Source organism: Stenella coeruleoalba (genome assembly GCF_951394435.1).
Source record: "Stenella coeruleoalba genome assembly, chromosome: 2".
NCBI lineage: Eukaryota > Metazoa > Chordata > Mammalia > Artiodactyla > Delphinidae > Stenella > Stenella coeruleoalba.
Window position 1 is genome coordinate 47059759 of NC_137147.1, and position 27223 is coordinate 47086981.

The window sequence follows — 27223 nt, forward strand, 5'->3', positions numbered from 1 at the left end:
CCTCCTCAGGTCCCGCCGCCGAGAGCCCGGATGTTGGATTCAATCCCTACGCCGGGTCCTTCATTTCCATAAAAGGGCAGCGGCACGGCGGGGCAGAGATTACTGCAGCCGAGGGCGCCCCCGCCTCCCCCGCACTGCTCGCTCCCCCGCCGCGCGCCGCCCCGCCCCCAGCCCGGGAGTCGGCGCGGCCTCGGCCCCGAGTGCGGCCGCAGGGGACGCGGGGGGAGGGGCGAGGCGGCTAGACCCGCTGCGTGCGCCTTAGCGGGGCGAGGAGGAGGGAGCCGGACTCGGACTGAGGGGGCGGGGAGAGAGGGGTGGAGCGCGGAGGGAGAGGCGAGGGGCCGCGACGACCGGACTCCATTAGTCGCTCCGGCCGGGACGCAGCGTTTCGCCCGCGGAGGAGGGTACCCGCAGCCACAGCCGCCGCCGCCGCCGGGCGAGCCTTCGCCCCGCGCCTGTTGCCGCGGGAGCCCCGGGCCGGGAGCGCGAGAAGCGCGCGGTGAGGGGCCGGGCCCGGAGGGGACCGAGGGGTAGCGTGGGCGGGGAGGAGGACTGTGGAGCCCGCAGGCGGCGTCTCCCGAGCCTGGGTGCGGCCAGCAGGCGGGCAGGTGAAGCCCGCCGCGGTCCGCTAGGCGAGGGCCGCTAGGCTGGGGCCGCGCGGGGCGGGCGGCGCCGTGTCCGCCGAGGGCCGCCGCGGGGCGGGAGCGCGGGGCAGCCGCTGGGAAGGGGCGCAGGACCCTGCCTGCAGCTGGTCTCGCCGCGTCTCTCCCGAACTTGGGTTCATGCGGAAACCCTCGCGTTCTCCACCTTCTCTCACCTCGCGGCCGACTCTGCGAGTTCAGTGGGATTTGCCTGCCTTTGGGGGAGTGACGCTGACGAGAGCCATTTCCTCCGTGCTTGCAGGAAGGAGCCATGGCTCTAGACGGGATAAGGATGCCAGATGGCTGCTATGCGGATGGGACGTGGGAATTGAGCGTTCATGTGACGGACCTGAACCGCGATGTCACCCTAAGAGTGACCGGGGAGGTGCACATTGGAGGGGTGATGCTCAAGTTGGTGGAAAAACTCGGTGAGTAGCATCCCGGCCGCGTCAAAGTAACGACTACCCAGGCTGGGCGCGGGGTTGGGGGGGTGACTTAAGGCGGGAGGACGGGTGGATTTTGGAAATCTTGCTTGGCATCCCGCAAATACTTTTAAAAAATGTAAGCTCTCTCAGTATTTAAGCAAATAGACCTTTTTCCCTTTGAATCTTGTTTTGTATTGTTACTCTGAAATTTTCATAATTTGGTGATTCCAGCCTCCCGATTAATACGCTCAACTGCGTAGTAAACGGAGAAGATTCCTTAATTTTTTACACTTAGCGATTTCACATTAAAAGAAATGAAAGAGTGCGCAAGTGAATGTTGAGAGGGTTATATTACAGGGTTTGTGGTTATCAATTACTTATCTTCAGTGTACCTGGTCGTTGGTGACGTTTGGTATTGAGGATGATGCAAAATCTATTTAAGAATAAATTCTACTGGAAATTGTTCAACTTCTGGCGCTGATGTGAAGGTCTTGTAGCTGTACTACTACGTGATGGAGTATGTCAAAATGTTGCAGTCATCCACTCTTATAAGGGGTAGGGCAGTGTTTGACTACCTATAGTAGTCTGTGCTTTAAGTTATTTCCCGCGTTCGATTTTATACGAATAACAAGCTGGTGAAAGAATTTTGTATTAAAAAGCAGACATTATTGAACTTGAGATTGACATATTTGCTTAGGTACAAATATATTGATTTTAAAATGTTGATTGATTTAAAACTGACTCAGTCTTAAATAATAGGGTATCCAACAATGTGAAGTGTAAGAAAATTTTTCAGTACACATTTGTGATGGATGAAACCATTTTCAGCTGGAAGAATCAACTAAAATGATTCAATAGATGCTTTTATTACAAGAGAAATGCTTGAAGGACTGTTCCTGAGCTTTAATGTGCCATTTGTTTGTAATACAGGTTCTGAAAAGTGGAAATGCATGGCATTATCTTTTTAGGCTTTGTGTGTGTGTGTCTTTAAAACACAGCATTCCTTCTTCTGGCCATTCTGGAAAAGTAGAGAAGTGGTTATTTATCAGGAAATGTATTTCTTACCAAGGGATTAGTGTATACCTACCACATAAACTTACCAAAATAGTGCTCCAGTGTAATTTGCAGTGTAAGACAGCATTCATTTAGATGGATCTTCTTTGGATTCCTGCAGGAAGTTTAATTATTGAAGGACCATAAAGAAGCTCCTTGCAGGGTAGCCTCCTCCTTAGGACTGTGCATTGTTTGGTTCTCTGAGACAAAACGCAGGACAGAGGGCCCCCCCCCCCCCCCCCCCGTGGCCCTTTGAAAATGAGATTTTGCTGTGTGTTTATCCACTTAACTGTTCGTTAGCATTGTTCTTATCTGATTAATCAATCACTGTGCAGAATATTTCTGAACCTTTTTTGTTCAGCACTAGTGAGGGGTTGCGTTTTAGGAAGAAAATTTCAAATATAATTGTTTGTATTTCCTTTGTTTTCAAAGGAAGCAAGCATTTTCTTCAGATATTGCTTTATATATGATAAATGGACCTTATTAATACTCCGGTTTCAATAAGAGATATTCCTTATTGTGAAAAAGGACCTGTTGAAGGTGACTGAGATAACTTGTAGTTCTTGAAAGCCAGGCTTTATCTAATGAATAAATAATGACTTCTATATTTATATTGCATTGATTAGAGCTGTTTATTACAGAATCACAGGCATAAATAGAAATACAGAGAAGAAACTATTTTTAGACAGAACTGATGTTAATTTGCAGTGATTATAATTTAATCTTTTAATGTTGATGCATTTTAAATATTTTATGCAGTGAAAAGAAGCCCAACAAGGTAGGAGATGTTGTGTACGTGAAAGCCTTACATCTTTCTTGAACTGAGCCAATACTGATCCTCTTAGGTTTTGACTTTCAAATAGAAAGTGTTTTTCAGCTTAATTCTGACTCTCCTGTTTGGGAAAAAGTAAGGCTAAATGATTTTTTGCTCCTGGTTTTAGGATTAGATACTTTGGATGGCAAGCTATTTTGTTACCTATTGGCAAATAAATAGAGGAGAAATTCAGGACAGCATTTAAAATTTACAAACCAGTCTAATCAGGTTAGAAAAGAACTTTATAATGCTTCAGAGTTGCCTAAAACTGGAATGGCCTGCCTTCTGAAGCCCTAAGTTGTGTTACTGAAGGTATTAAAGGGCAGACTGGATGGTTACTTGTCAACGAAGTAGATCAGAGCAGCTTGCCGAGTGTAGATAAGAGGTGGAGGTCATGGTAGGGATGAGACAGGGTGTCATGTTGGAGGGGATTGCAGAGCAGGGATGGACAGTTAGCAGACCAGGGTGCTCTGGTCTCAGAACACTTACGGTGCCGCAGAACAGCCTTCACCTACGTTTTCAAACTCCGGATGCGTGTTTGATACCCTTCTTATTCTCATCACAGTGTGTATGAATACCAAAGCATTATGTTTTAAGGCTGTCTTCCATATAATCAGCGATAGCAATTATTTCTCTGGGATGGATAGAGTCCATGATGACTCCTTCCCTCAACATTGTGTTAAAATTTTGTGTGTATGTGCACATGTGAAATTTTCTGGGAAGAGGCTTTTTAGCTTTCATTAGATTCACAAAGAGGTCTGTGATCAAGAAAAGGGTTATGATACAACACTAAGGTTTGGCCCTTGAAGGTCAGCCTTATTTTGAAGGTACAGTGTTCATCCCAGACTTAGGCACTTTAATTAAGCAAGCTGTAAAAGTAAGTAATGGTTCCTTAGAATGTCGACAACATCTTTGTATTTAGTTAGAATTTTATAAAGAACTTGTGTGCTTCTTCAGCTAAGGTCATTCAACCATGATTCTTAGATTTATGACTTTCATTCAAAGATCTGAACGATCCCTTTTAAATTTTAGTACACAACACATTTGTCATTCTGCACTAACCTTTTACAAGAAAATAAAGAGTGTGTACCATGAAAAGGTGGGCTTTAGGGAATTATATCCTGATGTCACAGAAACTTTTTGCATCTATGACTTTAGGTTGCTACTAGACAAATAATTTCGACCTCATTCTGAAAACGAAAAGTTACTTCACTTTATTTTTTTAAAAATCCAGATTAGAAGCTTTAAATAGAATTTTTAAAATTTATTGTACTTCTTGTTAAAAAGTTTTGAAAGCTTATAGTTGTTTTTTTTTGGGGGGGGGGGGCCGCACCAGGCGGGATGTGGGATCTAGTTCCCTGACCAGGGATGGAACCTGAGCCCCCTACAGTGGAAGCACGGCATCTTAACCACTGGATCTCCAGGGAAGTCCCTAGTTTTTTTCTTTTTTAAGAAAAGAGTTAAAATATAAGACATCAGGGTTAAGGATTATAAAAATAAGACATCAGAGGATAAAATTATAAAATAATTGTATTCAAAAACAAATGTTATAAGGAAGAGGCCCAGGTTTATGGGATTCCCTGACGTTCCTCTGGAGATCATTGAGAATTATTAAAACTGTTCTACTCCATAGGATTCAGAGGTTAGTACGTGTTGAGGATTCAAGATGCCAGAGAGATGCTTTGTTTCACTGCATTTTAGTATCACTTTATAAAAATTGTCTTTTTAGAATTGTGTACAATTAGATCTTTAATTTTCTAGAAAAATTTATGGTAGTTAGAGAGTAAGGAATTTATTATAACATGGAACTTAGTGAATGGAAATCTCCAGCCAACAGCTCTATGAGGTTGGAGGGAGGAATAGGCTGTGTGATTTCTAAGTTTCTTCTAACTCTGATTCTATGGGTAGGAAGAATGTAGAAGTTGGGTTAAATCAGATTAAATGATAATCCAGAGGAAAAAATGTAAATTGGCAAACTCAGGAGCACCTAAAAAAATATATGGAGTTGACTTAGAAAATTTGAGGAATATGTTTCTGGATGTAGCCTTTGGAAAGAAGTCATCCTTGCTTTAAAGTGTGTCATGTTCTTGCTATAATAATGAAATAGAGTACATTTGCGTTGGAGTTGCATGTTAGGATTGAGTTAAACTGTGAATTTAGCACACGTGATGACTGCCCCCCCCCCAAAAAAAAAGATTTTGGTTCAGATGACCTTAAAAATCCCTTAAAGTCATCATGAAGTATGGTTTCCATACATTCATTTCACAGGAGTGCAAAATAGCTAGTTTTTCCTTCAGAAACTCCAAAGATAAATTTCTTTAGTTGAGCCCCAGATGAAGCAATTGGCTTGCATTAGGGGCTTTGTTACACAAAAATGCTTTGAATACTAGGATCAGAGCTTGGCAAGATGCACACAGGGAGAGACACATATGTTACTGGACAGCTCCCTTATACTCCTGCTTAGTGCTCCTTGGGGAAGGTATGCTTATTTCGTGGAATGGTGCTGTGCTGTTGAAATCCTCAGTTTTTCCCCCTGAGAGCTTATGGTTGAATTCATGGAAGTAAAATGTCTACATGATGCAGCCTCACTGCATTTGTAGTGAAATATATTAAGATAAAAATAAATTTGAAAATCTTTTGGAGTGGGGTGGGAGAAACACCTAATGGTGAAATCACATATATTAGAGTGAGGAAAATTTTAGTTAAATATGTACTGTCTTATAAGTGTTTAGAGTACTGTTAATGATCCACAGGAGCTGGACATTGAATTTTATGTTTCTCAGCACATCTTAAGCTCCTTAAAATAAAGGGCAGTTTGTAAATTTTACTGAAATTCTCATAGCACCTAATAAAGTATAAGCTATTCCTTGGATACATTATGTGTGGTTTGCTCCCGTGTTTTATACACAGTTTTTAAAAGATCAACAAATACTGTTTGATTCCAACTAGAGTTAACTTATTTAGGAAGGATATATCTTTTTTATTCAGTTTCTTAGAAAAGATCTTGTCGGAAACGTCTGTTAGCTATTGAAGAAAATTGAAAGAAAATTTAAAGTTTTGCTTTTTACCTTCAACTAATTATTTTTTGAAATTTCAAACTTATAAGTTCAAGAATAATAACTGTGAACACTATAATCTTCATCTAGACCATCAGTTAACATTTTGTCATTTGATTTCTCTGTACACGTAAACACATACACATTTTTTGGGAACCATTTGAGGTATTTGCACACATCATAACCCTTCATCCCTAAGTACTTAAAATATGTATCACCTAAGAACAAGGACTTCTCTTAGGTATTACATTACAGTTATCAAATTCAGGAAATGTAACATTGATTCAGTACTAACATGTCTAACGTGTTCAATACTAATTGTCTGACATGTATCCGTATTTCAGATTTGCCAGTTGTTCCAGTATTGGCCTTTGTCTTTTCCATCCAGGATTTCATTCTACATTTAACTATCACTAAATTGACCTCTTTACTTAGTTTCTTTTAATATACACAATGGCTACCAAGTTTGGAACCATAGGAGAATATGTAGTATGTGGCCTATTAATATTACATTAAGATACGTGTAAAGCAATTGTACCTGTTTTCAGACTTCATAGCCACCCTATGGAACAGTTCCTTAGCTTTTTTTTTTTTTCCGGTACGCGGGCCTTTCACTGTTGTGACCTCTCCTGTTGTGGCGCACAGGCTCCAGACGCGCAGGCTCAGCGGCCATGGCTCACGGGCCCAGCCGCTCCGCGGCATGTGGGATCTTCCCGGACCGGGGCACGAACCCGCATCCCCTGCAAAGCCAGGCGGACTCTCAACCACTACGCCACCAGGGAAGCCCTAGAATGATATGTTTATAGGTTCTTTTTCATACACTTTTATCTTTAAAGTTCAGTTTTCTTCTTAGCTTTCTATCGGATAAGGTATAGATAATAGTTTTAGACATCATTGGGTATAGATTTCCCATAGTGTTGGTTGTCTTTAGACTGTAGTAAATGTTAATGCATCCATAGAATAATAAACAATATTCTGGCTCTGCCACGTATTGGTTTGTGTGATCACTGGACAGCTAATCCAGTCTGCTGAGTGGGTTTTGACATCTGTAAAATGCAAATTTAAGAAAACTTTCTTACAGGTCTTGGTGGGAAAAGAGATACTACATGTGAAAATGCATTACATGGACTCTTTGTGCTATACAAATGAGAGTGGCATTGAAAGTCCCTGAATACCCTGAACTGGGAATGGGGATCAGGGAGGGACTCCTTTTGAAAGGAGTTAAGATATAATCTAGACTGTTTAATAGGTTCTAGCTTTAATCGTGGAGAACTGTACTCCTCAGAAGGAGCCTAGTTTGGGACTGCTTTGTGCTCTCACCCCCTAAACAACAAGGAAAATAGCTATCATTCCGCTCTTTCGCTCACTTCCAAACACACCTGCCCCTGTAATGTAGCAAAGAGCTATTTAACTACTGTTTGCATGATATTTCTGAAATGGAATGGACCAACAAGTGGACGATGGTATTCCAGAGATTTGAAAAATTTATAACCACGAAGGCCTCAGTAGTATGTTTTTTATTCACTTATAACAAAGGAATGATACAAAATTGTGTCTTGGCATATGAAAACATTAAGCCCATTTAGAAACTAATGAAAGTGGTTTAAGAAAAAAGCTAACATAGTCAGTTTTTTTTGTTTTTTTTTTTTTTGCGGTACGCGGGCCTCTCACTGTTGTGGCTTCTCCCGTTGCGGAGCACAGGCTGTGGACGCGCAGGCTCAGTGGCCATGGCTCATGGGCCCAGCCGCTCCGCGGCATGTGGTATCTTCCTGGACCGGGGCACAAACCCGTGTCCCCTGCATCAGCAGGCAGACTCTCAACCACTGCGCCACCAGGGAAGCCCCATATTCAGTATTTTTATTTAAATAATTATATTACTGAAATAAAAATTAATAATGCTGATGCCACTGTACATTACAAAATGGTATATGCCCAGTGTGAGGTAAACAAATACTCTAAAAGAATATTATAAAATAATTTTTTAAATGAGATGTGACATTCTACACTTGGGTTTGTGGTTACAAATTCATATCCAGTATAATTCATTTGTAACAAATTTTTGCATAATTATTGCATTTTTTGCTTGTTAATTTTTTCTTAATGTCAAGCTTACGAGGTATAATTTATGTATAGTAAAATTCATACTTTTTAGTATAATGTGCTGAGTTTTGACAAACCCATGCAGTCATGTAAAACAATCACAATCAAGATATAGAACTTTCCCAACACTACAAAAAATGTCTTTGTGTTCCTTTATAATCAGCCCATCCCCTCAACCCCAGCTTCTAAAAACCACTGAATGCCTTTTCTAGAATGTCATATAAATGGAACCACGTAGCTTTGAGGGTGGTTTCTTTTGCTTAGTATAATACATTTTATTTTATTTAAAAAATATTTTTAGCATAATACATTTTAGATTTGTGTGTATCAGTAGTTTTTTGTTGTTGTTGTTGAGTTGTAGTTCATTGTATGGATGTGTGCCACAGTTTATCCATCTACCACTTGTTTCCAGTGTTTCCAGTCTACCAGTGTTGTTTCCAGTTTGGGGAGATTATGAATTGGGCTGTTGTAAACATTTCCATGAATGTGTATTTTCATTTCTCTTGGATAACTACCAAGGAGAGGGATTGGTGGGTAGTATCCTAAGTATATGCTTAAATTTATTTTTTGAATTTTATTTTATTTTATTTTTTATGCAGCAGGTTCTCATTAGTTATCTATTTTATGCATGTTAGCGTATACATGTCAATCCCAATCTCCCAGTTCATCCCACCACCCCCACCCCCACCATCCCCCATGCTTAAATTTTTTAGGAAACTGCCCAGTTTTTCCAAAGTGACCACATCATTTTGCATGCCTATCAGCATGGTATAAGAATTGAAAAAAATTTTTTTGAGAGTTCCAGTTGCTCTCAGTCCTCCCATAGCACTTGGTATTGTCAGGTGTTTTTGTTTTTATTTTTGTTTAGTCAGTCTAATAAAGTATGTAGTGGTATCTCATTATGATTTTAATTCACATTTCCCTAATGACTAACGATGGGAAGCTTTTCACATGCTTATATGTCATCTGTATATCTTAGTGAACAGTCTTCATATCTTTTGCCTATTTTTTTAAATTGTGGTGTTTGTTTTCTTACTGAGTTTTAAGAGTTCTTTATTCTAGATACAAGTACTTTATCAGATATGTGTTTTGCAGTATTTCCTCCCAGTCTATGGCTTGTCTTTTTATTTTCTTAACCGTATCTTTCAAAGAGCAAAATTTAGAGGAAGTCCATTTTATCAAGATTTTTCTTTTCTGGATTGAACTTTTAAAAAATTGTCTCATGCAAGGAAATTGGCCTAGGCAAGGTCTCAAAGATTTTGTCCTGGAAGTTGTATAGCTTCTGCCTATTTGTATGTTAATAAGGAGGAATATGTGAGGTAAAGTAGTGATAATGTATTAGAAAGGAAATAATTGCATCATATCAATTTAAAATAATGTAATTACAACTTTAATTTGGTAGAATCTGAGGTGTAAAATAATAGTCCAATGAAAACTGATTTACCATCGATCTACTAGAAAAGTTAGATTTTTTAGAACTTTAGTCATAAAAATAGATCTCTAGTAAAGCATCATTGAATAATAAACGTTTCAGGGTTTAATGTTATAGAAAGAATTAAGTCTGGATTCCAATCCTGACCATCCCACTTAATAGCTGTGTGATTTAAAAAATTTTTTAAGTCAGGGTTTTCACGTTAAGGATCTCAGTTTCCTTATTTGTACAATATAGATAAACACAGAATACGCCTTCATTTATGTTTGTTCCCTTACCTTTGTAATGTTATTAGAATTCTTTGAAAATTTTTCAAATATGATCTCTCTCTAAACTAGAAGATAAGCTAAAACAGTACTGTTGTGTATAAAGGGTCATTATTCGAATCCTGGTCTACCTTCCTTCATTGAGAATACTACACTATTTATTCATAGTGACTCAGAGTTACGTGGTAAAATGTCTTGAAAATTTATTTTCTGATATTTTCTCTCAGTTTCAATAATTTTGCTTCTAAGTGAATCAGTGTTAAGAGAAGAAGATAAGCAATAAATCATTGAAATGTGGAGTTTACATTTCAGTTTCCTTTCCTTTCACGATTCAGTTTTCAGACTCGATTATCTACTATTTAGTTGTATAAGGACCATCCAGTTTCAGTGTATCCTTGGGCAACCCTTATACAGTTTTCAAGGTTATGGAGCCGATAACCTTCGGCCCAGAGGAGGTGACATTTGCTTTGGAATCGGTAGTGAATCTTTTCTGAGATATTTACCTATCTTATATTATGCTGTAACTAAAAACTACATTAAGTATTTTAAAGATCAATTGTGATGTTAAAGCATCAGTGTGTTGATGGTTTTGATATCTTTTCTTAATGGAACGCTCAAGGTTATGAATAAAACACCAATCAAGTGCCAGCATTATTTATTGTAGATGAAGATGTCTGTTGGATAAGTGCCTCCAGGCTTATTGTTCCTTAATGCAGCTCCTGAATTTCATAACCTTTGAAATTAAAAATAACTTGAAGAAAGCAAACAACTGCTGTATCATTTTAAGGTTTTATGCAAGGTGTTGATGAAATCTGTTGCTGTGATAGAATGCCCTTGTTGTGGACCACAGACTGTGGGAGGGCCTCCTGACTGTGTCACAGTCCTGACTTTACCATATGCTAGCTGTGCAGCTCTGTGACCTACCTGTCTGTGCCTCTGCTTGCTCATCTGTAAAATGGGAATAATAATAGTATCTTTATCCTAGGATTAGTATAAGGATTCAGTTAGTTAATATATATGAAGTGCTTTAGAATAGCCTTTGTCAGTGTAGCTATGTTGATGATGAAATGTAGCTGTGTAAAATGTTCCCTTTTACTGAGCTAGAGAAATAATATTTTATAAAAGATTGAGAAAGTGTCATTTATAAAGGTAAGCCAAATAGTACTGATTTATCCTCTACCATATTAGGAATGCATTTTAACTTTATTATGCTAACTTGCATCACTATGGGTAATATTTTTAAAAAGTATAACATGTTTTAGAAGCAGTAGATTTTATGCTTCAATATGTACAAAATTATAGATAAACTATGCTTAAATGGAGGGTATTTCCAATAAATTTAATGTTCTTGTTTAGGCAAGTGCCTTCTTTAAAAGGTGAACTTCGTTAGTGTTTAAGAACTTAAGTCTAAGACATGCCACTTCGAGTTATATATGACCTTGGCATGTTATTTTAACCTCTCCTGATTATTAGTCTCATTTAACCTTAACCTTAGTTTACTTCCCTGTTTCTTGGAGTTACTCAGTTAACCAACTGAGTATGGTGTTAAAAGTATTAACAGAATCCCTGGTAATAAGTAGACTGCCTATATTAAGAGCTCAAAAAAATGTTATCCTCAGTTGTCCTTCAAATACTATGTAAACCTAAAACATAAATTTGAACTGTGGATTGAAGTAGGCTAATTCATTTTCATTGTATTTATGTAGTACTTAACCAGAAACCTCTTCTTATTTTCTTGCTGTTGGAAGTTTTGTTTAATGGTTCTGAACTCTGAATATATTCCCCGAAGCCACACTGCCTTGGGTTTAAATACTGGCTTCACTCCCTATAAGCTTTGTGACCTTGTGTCAAGTTATTTAGCATTGCTGTGACTTAGTTTCCTTACAAGTAAAATGGAGATAATGGTATACTTACCTCATAGGGTTGTTGTGAGGATTAAATGAATACCTATGTGTAAAGCACACAGTGGCACGTAGTAAGTTCTGTTAGAGTAACTGGTGTTATTTTATTGAGGGTCCTAATGGACCTCTGGGATATCTCACTATTAAATATCTCACCTTATGAGTTGGGGGAATAAATGCCTTAAAGAACTTAGACTAGGAAGGAGGGGCTTTAGAGCAAGAGGAGACATTCGCATATAAATATTCCTACCTAAAGTCTGTACACTCATATTCTGTTTTCAATAGGTTAGAGAGGTTTATAACATGAGACTTTTGTGGGGATTAAAGAGGTACATGAACTTGACCTCATCAGTAGTAGCAGCAAGCAAAACATTTATGGAGGGCCAACCATTATATTAGGTAATGGGACATAGTCCCCACTCAAAACGTGAGCAGCTTTCTAGTACCAAAATGGAAACGGAAGATTGCTTTGAGTTGACAGTCTGGTTGTGAAGTGCCAAATAAGTGGTACAGGAAGGTGGTGGAGATTTAGAAGCATGAACAGAGACTGGCTTTATTTAAAGAGGGCCAGGGTGAAAAGTTAGGAAGAAAGGCATTCTGGATTGAGGATTGCGGTGTTTATGGTGTTCTGGAGACTAGCTTAGAGAAGTAGAAGATAATAATTATAGAGAGGAAAGATATAGTTAAGTAAGTGAGGAAATGATATTCTGTTCTATTATTCCTTCACGCACCCACTTAATGTTTTAAATGAGAACCTGCTGAATGCTAGATGCCATACTATGAATGAGAGAGACAAGAAGTGAACAAAATTAGCTTATTCCTTACACTCATTCAACTTGTAGTCTTAGGGGCAAGACAGTCTTTAAATAAGTAATTGCTATAATGTGATGAGTGTTAGGATAATTGAAATAGTTTTGAGAGTATGTACTGGGGAATCTGACCTAGTCAATGGGGAAGGGTTTCTGGAGGAAATTACTTTTAAAACGAGGGCTGACGGTGGAGTAGGAATTAGCCAGAAGAGTGACAAAGGATCTTAGCATGGGGGCATGGGATAAAAGAACAACAGGTTGGGAGAAGATGAGAAGTCCCAGCATGAGAGCATGGGAACAAGGGAAGGCTGCCATTTGAGGAACTGAAAGAAGTCTAATGATGATGGAGGAATGGTCCTGGGGAACCCGTGACTTGACAGGCTTAAGAAATAAGCAAGTGCTTGAAGTGCGTTGTAAACCAGGTTTAAAACACTTGTACTAAGAGCTGTGAGGTACCAATAATAGATTTTAAATTGGAAGAGACATTAGGTCTTTACAAATTTGGAGTTCATCATGTACATATGTGTCAGTAACATAAGATACAAGCAGTAGTAAGCCTCTTGGATTCCAAGAAATATCTTTTCAGTAGTTTGCACTCCAGTCCTGTATTAGAATTTGTTTCTGAGATAAATTTTAAATGTCAAAGCCAATAAAATATTCTTAAGTTACTTCTTTTTTGAACTATAGAATAGCTAGTGCCTTGGACCAACTTTAAAAGACAAATCCAGTTATATTACCTCTGTGAGTCAAATACTAACTGATACATTCAGCCTTGATGTTAACTCTCTTAGAATTTGTTACATGTTGACATTGCATGGACTCTGAGTCCAGTCTTCTAGGAACTAAGTCAAGTTGAACCAAATTAGTAGTAAGCCGTTGGATTGGATAGAAAGTTACCCACCCTCTGGAAATGAATAATTGACATGACTTCTGTTTGTGCGCACTCTGTAATTGCATGCATGTATGTCATCTGGTAAAGCTCCTCAACTACTTTGAGTTAGTATATTTTATAATAGGAAATAATTGATATTGAAATTGATAAACATTATTTTGGGTTTGTGAGTAACTTCAGAAGGCCATTTGTAAACTTAGTTGATTTTGTTTTGTTTTGATGAGTGAATTCCTAATTTTCAATCAAGTTAGCTATGTCAAAGAAACATCAGTGAGTCACTTTTTAATCAGGAGTTTAGTTTCTAAATGTTTTTGAAAACTGGGTGATGCATCTGCTTTAGCCAGTCATTGAAGTCTTAATGTAAACCAATAGTTTTCTTAAGCTAAAATTGAATGGGGTACTTTAATTGAAATAATTCGGCAACTTGAATGATATGTAAAGTTTGAAGCAGTTTACTGCTTATGCTAACAGATGAAAAACATTTTTTTTAAGAAAAGGACATATCATATTTTTGGAAACCATCAGTATTTTGCACAGTTTCAGTATGCACATGTTTCAGTTATCATGGTTTAGTTAACACCAGTTATCCAACAACATGGTTCACATTTTAGTTACCACCATACTTTGAGTAACTGCATAAAGTACCAACTTTGCTTCTAGCTCTTCAGTCTACAATTCACTGTGTCAGTAACATGTGAATCATGATCGGTGACCAGTCATATCACATATTTCAGTCTGTCCATGATTGGTTACTGTATATTTGTGTTCATGCATAAGCCAGCATATGTAGTTAGTTGTGTTGCTTCTTTTTCTCCCACTGATAAACTCATGAGATTTTTTTTAAATGGATAACTGAAAGAGGGAATTGGCCAACAAAGATAAATGTGCAGCAGAAAAATCCAAAAAGTGGTGATGCCAGAACTGAAATTTGAATCAAGACTAAACGGAGTTATAGAAGAAACAGCTCACCGTGGGAATGCGGGTGCTGTTGCCATCTGAGAGACTCTAGATACACAGCCAGAGGAATTTAGTGAAGGCAGACTTATTGACATAAATGAGATTAAGTGGTATGACAAAAAAGACAAAGATGTCTCAGAGGAAGCGACACCAGCAAAAAACTGCATATTAAAAGAACTCTCGGAGATATAGCATGGCATTGAAAGTACGCAGGATAAAATGTTGGAAATTGATCCAGACCTAGAAAGGAGTATGATAATTTTCCAGGGCATAGACAAGTAGTATTTAAACTATTCTTGGGGACTTCCCTGGTGGTCCAGTGGGTAAGACTCCACGCTCCCAATGCAGGGGGCCCGGGTTCGATCCCTGGTCGGGGAACTAGATCCTACATGCATGCCTCAACTAAGAGTCCACATGCCGCAACTAAGAAGTCTACATGCTGCAACTAAAGATCCCTCATGCAGCAAGACCTGGTGCAGCGAAAATAAATAAATGAATAAAACTACTCTTGGTAAGTTTTTACAAAGAAGTGTAACACTTCTCAATATTTCTAATGTTTTAAATTACAGTACAGTAAATACCAGTTTTATTATTTTTTCATTTGCCTGTATACACTTAAGAGTTTACACATTGCCTGCATATTACAAATATTTATTGGTTTAATTCCATGTGCCAGGCCCTGGGCTCTGCCTTTTAAAAAATTTATTTATTTTACTTATTTATTTTCGGCTATGTTGGGTCTTCATTGCTGCACGCGGGCTTTCTCTAGTTGCGGCGAACGGGGCCTACTCTTCCTTGCGGTGCACGTGTTTCTCATTGCGGTGGCTTCTCTTGTTGTGGAGCATGGGCTCTAGGCACACATGGGCTTCAGTAGTTGTGGCATGAGGGCTCAGTAGTTGTGGCTTGCGAGCTCTAGAGTGCAGGCTCAGTAGTTGTGGCGCACGGGCTTAGTTGCTCTGCGGCATGTGGGATCTTCCTGGACCAGGGATCAAACCCGTGTCTCCTGCATTGGCAGGTGGATTCTTAACCACTGCACCACCAGGAAAGTCCCTGGGCTCTGCCTTTGAGGTACAAGATAAATAAGATCAAAGACCCATAATCTAGTGGAAGAAGGTGGTTACATAAAATCAATTATAATGAAGTGTGGTATATATTCAGAGTGCTAAGATGTACGTAACGGCTTTAACAGGAGGGTCAGTGAAGGCTTGGAGATGGTAATATTTGGTTTTTGCGTAGGATTTTGTCAGCTTGATGAGGGGAGGAAGAGAAAGGTATCCAATCAAGGACGCACAAAACATCAAGTTGTTTCACAAACTGGGCCAGAGCCTGAGCTGTACCTGGGGATAGCCAAGCAGTGTGGGGCACAGATGGTTAAGGTTTGTGTAACCTGCTAAGAGGTGATAAAACACTTCAGCAACAGAAGGACCTGTAAAGTTACGTAGAGAAGTAAAATGATCAAATTTGCATTTTAAAAGATAACTCAGATAGTTTTGTAAAAAATGGGATCATAGTAGTTCAGACAAGAGATGCTGAGGACTTAAGCTAAAGCAGTGTAATAAAAAGAAAGGAAGGGACAAATTTAACAGCTGTTTGAGAGGTAAATTCCATAGTACTTGGATAGAAAGAAAAACCGAGGAAGAAACTAGACCTTGGAGAGAGATATTCAATTTTAAAGATATTCAATTTTAAAGATTAGGTTAATATAATTACTATTTATATGATCTTGGTGTAGTCTCCCTTAATTTGTTGAATGGACGGGGTGAGTGGGGGACAGTTACTGAATTATGGAATATTTACATGCTTCATTGCTAGTGTTTCCTTTTTTCATTTTATTGATTAACAAAAGTATATGTCAGCTGAGTTAGCTCTGGGACTTTTTTTAAAGCAGTCTGTTTCTGCTTTTCATAGCTGTGGAAAATCAGGAATATACTTCTTTCTAGTATACTAATAATCCTATTACAGTAACTTTGATTCAGTCATAGATAGCCTTGTAGTAATGTAGTATAGAATACACTGCTGAGAATCTGTTGGGGATTATTCCTCTAGAATGAAGCGTAGTCTGGAAGGGAGGGTTACTCTTCTACAATAAGATTAAAAATAATTGAGGAATTTACTTCTGGTCTCTGTAGAACAGTCTTAAAGAAGAGAGGAATGACTTGGAAGTTATTACAATTATTTTTAGATGATAGAGTATTCATTTTATAATATAATTCTAGTTTCTAATGTAAAATCAAAAGTGGTTAATTACATTATTTTTCTAAATTGTGTCTTTACAGTTGATACCTGTTTGTGTTCTTCACTTATTTTGAACTCAGTTTAATTTTGCATAGTACTATACTCATTCTTCAAATAGTAAAATAGCTACTAACCATAACCTTTTTGAGTTTTATTGTCTGTAGCTGCCATTGTTAAATCAGTTAAAGACATGCATAATATAAATATTCCTTCACACTTGGTGTTTTTGAGAGTGAACTGATGAGTCACTTTGTAGCGTTGGCCGGTTCTAGGATGGACCTCTTGAAACCAACCCTCACTTGAATCACAGTTTCCATGGTCTAGTCCTTAATTATCTGGTGTAATCCATATCTTTCTTAGGATATATCTTGAATTGACTAGCTTCTTGGTGTATGGAGGGGACTGGGGTCCATTATATATAAATAAATTGACATTCCAAAGTATGGATAGTATTGGAACAGAGAAATGGAGTGGTTTGAGTGACTATTTCCCTGTAGCTCTTTGAGACCCTAATGAACTAGCAGTCTTATAGGAAATAGGTATTTAGGAGTGAGGAAGAGGACAGATTGGACATCTGTAGGGAGGTAAAGAAATTATTAAATAAAGTGGAAATACCAGGTCTCTGTGTGCCTGGGAGACAGAGTTTGTTAACCTTGGGCAGAGCTGAGTGAACATAAATTTAGTCTGTGAGCCCATTTTCTCATGCTGACTCTTCAGTTGAGATATCAGTTAGATACCTATTAGAACTGGATTCTGATCTTTCTGCCACTGTCCGCGTCCCTCACTTGGACTGTAAGTGACTCTTTGATGGGAATTCTTACGAAACTAGTTATGTATTCCCATGGCCTAGTTTAGTGTCTGGCATATGGTAGGTCCTTGGAAAATGTTTATTGATTCATTTATTGGTTGTGTACCTGAAGAGCAACACTTCGTCCATTTTGCCTATTTCCTTTTTTGAAGGTCTGAGTGATTAAAAACAAGAACACGAGGGCACATCCTAAAAACAAGGGAGCAGTATCCTCAGCTGCCTCACCTCTGAAATTAAAAGGAGTTTGGGAGGAGAGAGACCTAAAAGAGTGAGAGTGAGGCATTCTTAAGAACAAAAGATGATGTGATCGAAAAGCGAAATTAATATTTAATGTCCTTTACATTTCAATAAACATTAGGGATAACATTATAGAGATAATTTTTTAAACTTATTTAAGCATTAATTTTACTTGTAGACCTTGTCTTTACACATTATTGGCAATAACATTTCATTAGAAACATCAGAATAGTTCCTATGTTTCAGGAATTAGAGAGGAAAGCAGAAGGTAAAGCTCTTCTGTTTTTAGGAGCTTTAGTAGAGGAAAGAAGCCTTGGCTTAAGACAACAAATTGTAGCTGGGAAAGAGGAAGGAGGCCAGTTAATTCCTGGAGTTTATGGAAGGATGACGAGGGAGTAGCCAAGTGCCCTACTTTAGCAGGAAGCCCTTGTCTCCCTCACAACTTAACAGCAACATTGTCTTTCTTCCTCTCCATCCAATCCACAGTCTTCAGGTGCAACTTAGCAGTTTTCCTTGCATCTCTAGTTGAACATCAGCCATATATTCTGCAAAAGCCTTATGATATCAGTTTAGTGTAATATTGCTAGTAGTATACTTTGGGCTATTTTAGATTTGAGTAACAGTCTGATTTGGAACCTATTTATAATGTTTCTTTGTGGCAAATCTAAATTCTAAGACTTAAAGGAACTTTGGAACATAATCATTTCATATAGGAGGGATTGTCTTGAGCAAAGGAAGATGTGAGAGAGAAGAGGAAAAAAATCACTCCCCTGCTTAAAATCGATTTCTAGACCCACACCCAGAGTGGTTTGGGCTGAGTCCAGGCATTACTCTATTTGAAAAGTTGCTCAGATAATTCTAATGCCAAACAAGCTGGAAAACACTGCTCTAGTGGCTTCTCTCACACACATAATAAAAGCTAAACGACTTTATAATATGCAAGGCTTCTGCCGAGCTCTCTGATGCTTCACCTCCTCAATTCTAGTCAAATTGGCCTTCTTCAAAGATGCTGGCACTTTGTTCTTCTCATCACTGTATCTCTAGCACTAGAATAGTGCCTTCTGGCACACAGTAAATGTTCAGTAGATATTTGTGGAATTAATGAATATTTTATAGATGCTGTTTGTTCTTGTTCTGTAGTAGTGATTATCTTATAATTAATGCTGATTAGGTTGCTGGTATTTTGAGTCTTCAAGAATGCTACCAAAAATTATACTATTTGAACATATGTTACAGGCTCCCATAGTCCAGCCATTCCATCTTCTAACACTGACTACTTCTTTTGCTGTCAGAATGCCTGCTTTTCTCTGTTTTTGTCTCTTGGCATGTGCCCTATCAACACTTCAGATCTTTTCTGGTGTCCTGTTTCTGCTTTTATTTGGGGTAATTTTTCTTTCCTATATTGTTACTTACCTACTATTTTCTGTGGGTAAAAAAGACTGATTTTACCAGTGTTGCCAGTCAGTAAAAGATTTTCTCTCTTTCTGTGGGTAAACAAACTATTCATAGGTTTCTGGTACACAGTCTTTGGATTATATGTCCTTCTTGTCAATGTTTATTCTTATTGGATGCAGGGGTGCCATTCCTTTGGTGTAAAAAACCAAGGTGGAATTGATGGGGAGGGTTAAATTTTTAAAGAGGAAGATCACGGGAAGTACCTGTTTCTGAGGTTAGCGTTTGAAGCCTAAGTGATGCAAAGTTGAGATTTTATTGCATCCGGGCCTACAAAGTCTTTCTGTAAAAAGTCCATGTAGTAAATATTTCAGCCTTGGTGAGTTAACTGCTTGAGTGTAGGGTGGCCAGCCCATGCGTGGCAGCTGGGGAAATGCTGGGAATTGAATGGCCCTAGGAGCAGCCCTCAACCAAGGAATTGGATAGATGCCCCAGCTTTCTCTTTCCTTAGGGGGATAATTCTAAGTCATGTTCTATGTAATTCCTCGGAGGATATCTCACAGGACTGAACTCCAGTTAGCCACAGAAGTTAATGAATCCTTAATAGACTTTTCTCCCTCTGTTTTGCTTTTCCTAATCCCCTCAGGTATGCTTCCTGGGGTCCCCCCACCCCCACCCCAAATAAGCTATTTGTGCCAAAGTTCTTATTTCAGGATTGTCTTTTGATGTAAGTCAAAGGGAACCCAAATGACTTAAGTCAGTATTTACAAAACTATTATTATTATTAGCGGTGTACAGCTTTTTCCTCTCTTCTCCCCGCACTGGGAATATATGTTGTAGCTTCCTTAATGGTTGATATTGGGAGCAGAAGTGAATGGATTGAGATATGGGGAAGAAAGTATTAGATACCTACCTACAATTAATTCAGTTCAGCTCAGCCTTGCTCTGCTTGGTTACTATCATTCTTTACAAATTATCTTTTTCTGCCTTGGGTTCTTTATTCCTGAAGAAAAAAGTAAACCATCTGTAATGTGTGTGACATTTACCTCATAGTATATGAAAAGGTCCCAACCTTGGTTGTGTTCTTATGAGCTAGATCAGATTTGTTGTTTCTAAAAGTTAGTTGATAAATTCTGTGCTGAAAAATAGTTTTAAGATGCAGGGTACTATATACATTGTGTCACAACTAAGTAAGTAGTTGTAAAATATGTATTTCTGCAGCCAAACTTCAAATAACATAATTGGGCTTTCCCAAAACAAATACTGAAATTTCAAAATGGCAATATAATCACAAGTAATTACAGTTCTCCCATTAAAGTACTTACTAATTAAAATATTTTTTTTAAATGGCTGGGGGAATTGAAAGTCTTTTTCCCACCTGTGATGTGTTTCTTCCATAATGAGGAGAAGTTAATTATATCAAGTAAATTTCACCGTTATAGAAAGTGTTTCTAGGCTCATAATCAGTGTGGTGGTTTGATTTTTTACTCTGAAGCTTTCTGGTAGACAGGTGCTAAAAAAGAAATTTCAGGTTAGTGTATACTTTTAAATTTATCTTCTTAAAATTGAACAATTCGTTTTAAAACTGTATTAAGATGAACTTTATATCAGAATCATGATAATGTTTTTCATTTTTATTTTCTTCCCCTGGAAAGCTTTGTTTGGCTAATACTGTTTTTTAAAAAAAATACCCTGTCCCCCTTTTTTGGTTCTTAGTTTATCATATAATTGATACAAAAAGTCTTTACTTTTATTGCTACTTTAAGAACTCGCTAAAGTTGGCTTTTATTTGCAAGTTTATTGTTATGATCGGCTATATCTGGGGGTAGCCAAATCTTGTGTAAATTATACTCTTTATTTGGTATAAATTTATTTTCATTTAATTTAATTGCATAAGGATGTTAAAGAGTATAACAGATATTAATGTTTTCTCTTGTACCGAAATATATTGGGGGAAAAAAGTTGGACAGTGAGACTTATAAGTTACTTTTGTCGGAATGTATTTGGGTGTGTGGTTGGGAGTGTAGTTTTTTTGTTTTTGTTTTCTCTTAATAAGTTATTAAGTGTTGCTCGTGGATGTTTTCTTTTCCAGTCTCTTCTTTACCTAGGAAATTGGGTTTTGTTCACTTTGGTTCATCTTACTTTTCACCACTCATTAACCTCAGCATGCCTCTGCAGCCTCATATATCTCAGCCTTCTCACCTATTTTATCATCAGAATATCGTCCATTCCTCGAGGCTGGGCTCAGAATCCCCCAACTCCACGTCATCATTAATCCTTCTGATTCTAGTCCCCAGGGTTCTCTTTGTTCTCGGAATGCCTACAGAGAGTACTTACTCTCTTCCTCATTGTGTGTCCCCCTTAAGCATTACTAGGTTACCCTGTGTATTCTGCCTCAGCTCCCTTCTATACTAGTTTTCAAGGGCAGAATGTTTTCTCAGCTATTTAGTATTTCTTTTGTACCTATCACAAAACAGGCACTTAGTATTTAATTAGTTGATCATATTAAATACCCAGTTATTTAGTTTTCTGCTTATGATTTCTTTCAAGGTGATCTTGATGATTTTTAGAAGTGTTTTGTTTGTTTGTTTAATAGATGTAAAAAAAGATTGGTCTGACCACGCTCTGTGGTGGGAAAAGAAGAGAACTTGGCTCCTCAAGACACATTGGACCTTGGACAAGTATGGCGTTCAGGCAGATGCTAAGCTTCAGTTCACCCCCCAGCACAAGCTGCTCCGCCTGCAACTTCCCAACATGAAGTATGTGAAGGTGAAAGTGAATTTCTCTGACAGAGTCTTCAAAGCTGTTTCTGACATCTGTAAGACTTTTAGTAAGTATCAGATAAATTCATGAAATTATGAGTTGCATGATATGTATATGACTGATGACTGACATTGAGTTTATCTCAAGGAGTAGGGATTGGGGTGAGCTATCTGTGTTTGTGAAAATATTACTTTATTCTTCAAAGTTTTTATATTACTTTAAGGTAAAGAAATGTTGAGTTAAGGTAGAACAGGAGGTGTCTAGTATTTCCTTATTAGAAATATATATTATTATTTAATACCTCATTCTGATGACTTTATTTTTATGGGAAGGAAAAGAGAACAGGCAATTATTTGCAGAGTGATGTAGCTTTTGTAGTATTTCCTTCAACGTAAGTCAATATTCAATTTTAGTGATTCAGGCAGATTGTGTTCCTTCATTGAAGGCCTGACACAGCTCCTAAGGAAATGACCATGAGTGTTGTCGTCCTTAACCAGTCTACAATTTGAAAACTCTTGTAGCAGTTCTGTTTATGTTTTCTGAAATGAGATGTAGATTACTTTTGGCTGACCCAATTCTGTCATATGACAGGAAATATTCAACCATCAGAGAAAATGTGAACCATTGTCATTACCATTAGTACATAACTCCATTGTACCATAGATTTGGGGGAGATACAGGACGTTACTGTATTGTTCTAATGACTCAAATTACAAGGTTTTTTTTTTTTTATGTTTAATGGAATTCCTAAGACAAAAATTAAAATACAGAAAAATATAAAGAATTACGTAACATTTACCTAAATCCTATTATCTAGAATTAATAGCTGATATTTTATCATTTTGCTAAACTATTTTTTAAGTCAAAATAATATAGGTAAAGTTCTTGATTCATATTCTCCTCTAATCTCCCTTCACAAAGCAACTACTGCATAAGGTTAATATGTATCTTTCCAGTACTTTTGAAAATATGTAAACATACATACATGTATCCACATCTGTGAGTGTGTATATCCCAAAACAAAATGTTCCTGCAGTTGTTGTGCAGGTATCTTCTTAATGCCGTTTTGCACGAGTGTGGAGGAATTTCTCTTTTGTGTTTGTGTAGAAGTAGAAAGTAGAATTGCTGTGTTTTAAGTGTACACATAATTCATTTCAGGTACCGTCAGATTGCTTTCCCAAGTGGTTATACCAGTTTACATTCCAACCGTCAGTGTGTGAAAACCCATTGCCTCAAGTTGTCACTAACACTTGAACGTTGTCAGTTTTTAGTGTTTGCTTCTCTTAGTGAAAAAATACAGTATTTCATTTTAGTTTATAAAGATAACTATGTTTTTATGTCTTTACTGGCCATTTCAGTTTCTTTTTTGAATTGCCTGTTTATATCATTTATCAGTTTTTTTAATAAACTTTTTTTTTTACAGCAGTTTTAGGTTCACAGCAAAATTAAGCAGAAAGTACAGAGTGTTCCCATTTACCCTCATTCCCACACATACAACCTCCCCACTATCAAGACCCACACCAGACTGGGACATTTGTTGTAATGATAAACCTTCATTGATACATTATCATCCAGACTCCATGGTTTACATTAGCGTTTACTCTTGGTGTCGTACAGTCTACAACTTTGGACAAATGTATAATGACATATCCATCATTGTAATATCATACAGAATAGTTTCACTGCCCTGAAAATCTGTACTCTGCCTTTTCATCCCTCCCCTACCAACCCCTGGCAATTGTTAGTCTGTTTACTGTCTCCATAGTTTTGCCTTTTACAGAATGTCATACAATTGGAATCATACAATATGTAGCTTTTCAGATTGGTGTCTTTTGCTTAGTAATGTACATTTAAGTTTCCTTCATGTCTTTTCGTAGCTTGGTGACTCATTTTTTTAAGCGCTGAATAATATCCCATTGTCTGGATGTGCCACAGTTTATTTTCCACACCTAATGACAGATATCTTAGTTATTTCCAAGTTTTGCAATTATAAATAAAGCTGCTGTAAACATTCACCTACAGGTTTTTTTTTGTGAACATGTGTTTTGTACTCCTTTGGGTAAATACTAAGGAGTATGATTGTTGGATCATATGGTAAGAATATGCTTAGTTTTGTAGGAAACCGCTAAATTGTCTTCCAAAGTAGCTATACCATTTTGCATTCACATTCAGCAGTGAATGAGAATTCCTGTTGCTCTTGAATTCTCACCAGCATTTGGTGTTGTCAGTGTTCTGGATTGTGGCCATTTTTATAGATGTATAGTGGTATATCATTGTTTTAATTTTGCATTTCCGTGATGTGGAACATCTTTTCATACGCTCATTTGCCATCTGTACATCTTCTTTGGTGAGGTATCTGTTAAGGTCTGTGGCCTATTTTTCAGTCAAGTTTTTGTTTTTTTACTGTTGAGTTTTAATAGTTCTTTGTATATTTTGGGTAACAGTCCTTTATCAGATATGTCTTGCAAATATTTTATCCCAGTCAGTGGCTTATCTTTTCATTATCTTTGGCAGCTTCTTTCACAGAGCAGAAATTTTTAATTTTTTTTTTTTTTTTTTGCGGTACATGGGCCTCTCACTGTTGTGGCCTCTCCCGTTGCGGAGCACAGGCTCCAGACGCGCAGGCTCAGCGGCCATGGCTCACGGCCCAGCGGCTCCGCGGCATGTGGGATCCTCCCGGACCGGGGCACGAACCCGCGTCCCCTGCATCGGCAGGCGGACTCTCAACCACTGTGCCACCAGGGAAGCCCAGAAATTTTTAATTTTTATAAAGTCTGGCTTATCAGTTATTTCTTTCATGGATCATGCCTTTGTTATCATATCTAAAAAGTCATCACCAAACCCAAGGTCATCTAGAGTTTTTTCTATGTTATCTTTTAAGGCTTTTACAGTTTACATTTAGGTCTGTGATCCATTTTGAGTTCATTTTTGTGAAGGGTGTGGTCTGGGTCTAGATTCATTTTTTTGCATGTGGATGTCCAGTTGTTATAGCACTGTTTATTGAAAAGTTATCTTTTCTCCATTGTGTTGCCTTTGCTGCTTTGTCAAAGACCAGTTGACTATATTTATATAGGTCACTTGCTGGGCTCTATATTCTTTTCCATTGATCTGTTTGCTGTTCTTTTGCCAATACCACCTTGTCTTGATTACTGGAGCTTTTTACAGTAAGGATTGAAGTCAGGTAGCATCAATCCTCCAAATTTGCTCTTCTCCTTCAATATTGTGTTGGGTATCCTGGGTCTCTTGCCTTTCCATATAAACTTTAGAATTAGTTTGTCAGTATCCATAAAATAACTTGCTGAGATTTTGTTTGGGATTGCATTGAATCTATAGATCAAGCTGAGAAGAACTGACATCTTGACAGATCAAGTCTTCCTGACCATGAACATGGAATGTCTCTCCCCTTATTTCTTTCTTTAATTTCTTTCATCACAGTTTTGTAGTTCTCCTTATATAGATCCTGTGCATATTTTGTCATATTTATATGTAAGTATTTTATTTTTTGGTGCTAATGTAAATAGTATTGTGTTTTACATTTCAAATTCCACATGCTCACTGCTGGAAAGCAATTTACTTTTTTTTTTGTGGTACGCGGGCCTCTCACTGTTGTGGCCTCTCCCATTGCGGAGCACAGGCTCCGGACGCGCAGGCTCAGCGGCCATGGCTCACGGGCCCAGCCGCCCCGCGGCATGTGGGATCTTCCCGGACTGGGGCATGAACCCGTGTCCCCTGCATTGACAGGAGGACTCTCAACCACTGTGCCACCAGGGAAGCCCGCAATTTACTTTTGTATATTAACCTTGTGTCCTTTACCTTGCTATAATTGTTTATTTGTTTCTGGAGTTTTTGTCACTTCTTTTAGATTTTCTGTAGAGATGATCATGTTATCTGTGAACAAAGACAGATTTCTTCCTTCCCAATCTGTACACTTTTTATTTCCTTTTCTTGTCTTATTGCATAAGCTAGGGCATCCAGTACAATATTGAAAAGCAGTGATATGAGAGGACATCCTTGCCTTGTTCCTGTTTTAGTGGGAAAGCTTCTAGTTTCTCATCATTACGTATGTTGTTAGCTGAAGGTTTTTTGTAGATACTCTTTATCAAGTTGAGGAAGTGTTCCCCAGCCACGAATTGAACTTGGACCGCAGCAGTGAAAGCGCTGAATCCTAACCACTAGACCACCAGGGAGATCATAACAAGCCACACAGCACAGCCAAAAAAAAAAAAAAAGTTGAGGAAGTGTTCCCCTCTATTTTAGTTTACTGTGTTTTATCATGAATAAGTGTTGGATTTTGTCATGCTTTTTTTTTTTTTAACGCCTATTGATATGGTCATGTGATTTTTCCTCTTCAGCCTTTTGATGTGATGGGTTATATTGATTTTTGGATGTTGAACCAGCCTTGCATACTTGACATAAATCCCACTTGGTCATGGTGTATAATTCTATTTATACATTGTTGGATTCGATTTGCTAATAGTTTATTAAAGATTTTTGCATTTATGTTCATTAGAGATATTGGTCTGTAGTTTTCTTTTCTTGCTATGGCTTTGTTTGATTTTAGTATTAGAGTAATGCTGGCTTCATAGAATGAATTAGGAAATATTTCCTCTGCTTCTATCTTCTGAAAGAGATTATAGAGAATTAGTATAATTTCTTCCTCAGATGTCAAGAAAAAAGCTCCTTGACATGGGTTTTGGCAATGTCTTTCTGGATAGAACACCTAAAGCACAAGCAAAAATAAACAAGTAGAATTACATCAAACAAAAAAATTTTCTGCATGGCCAAAGAAATGACCAACAAAATGAAAAACAACCTGTGGAATGGGAAAAATTATCTGCAATCCATATATCTGATGAGTTAATACCCAAAATATATAAAGAGCTCATATAGCTTAATAGCAAAAAATCCCCAAATAATCCACTTTTAAAAATGGGCAAAGGACCTGAACGGACATTTTTCCAAACAAGTTATACACGTGTTCAAAAGGTACATGGAAATGTGCTTAGCATCACTAATCATTAGGGAAATACAAATTGAAACCACAATGAGATATATCTCACACTTGTTAGAATGGTTATCAAAAAGACAAGTGATAAATGCTGGCAAGGATGTAGAGAAAAGGGGACCCCTGTGCACTGTTGGTGGGATTGTAAATTGATGTAGCCACTATGGAAAACTGTATGGAGGTTCCTCAAAAAACTAAAAGTAGGACTACCATATGATCCAGCAGTTCTACTTCTGGGAATATATCCAAAGGAAATGAAAGCACTGTGTCGGAGAGATAGCTGCACCTCCATGTTTATAGCAGCATTATTTATAATAGCCAAGACATGGAAACAGCCTAAGGGGAGGAATTGGATTAAGGTAGTCAAAAGGTACAAACTTCCAGTTACAAGATAAGTAAGTACTGGGGATGTGGTATATAGCACGATGACTAGAGTT

The 27223-nt window shown here is 38.0% G+C and overlaps 1 protein-coding gene across 2 annotated transcripts in view; it reads left to right on the plus strand.

Moving 5' to 3' along the window:
- Nucleotides 1-303: 303 nt before the first annotated feature.
- The window catches only part of FERMT2 (FERM domain containing kindlin 2), a 71269-nt gene continuing 44349 nt past the window's right edge, over nucleotides 304-27223 (plus strand). Inside the window, exons 1-3 of one of the 2 annotated variants that reach the window (XM_079909259.1) lie at nucleotides 304-499; nucleotides 904-1069; nucleotides 21615-21848. In XM_079909259.1, coding sequence (XP_079765385.1) covers nucleotides 913-1069; nucleotides 21615-21848 — 391 coding nt within the window. In that variant the 5' untranslated portion in view covers nucleotides 304-499; nucleotides 904-912. The remainder of the gene's footprint in view (nucleotides 500-903; nucleotides 1070-21614; nucleotides 21849-27223) is intronic. The other variant, XM_079909260.1, reaches the window with a different exon arrangement.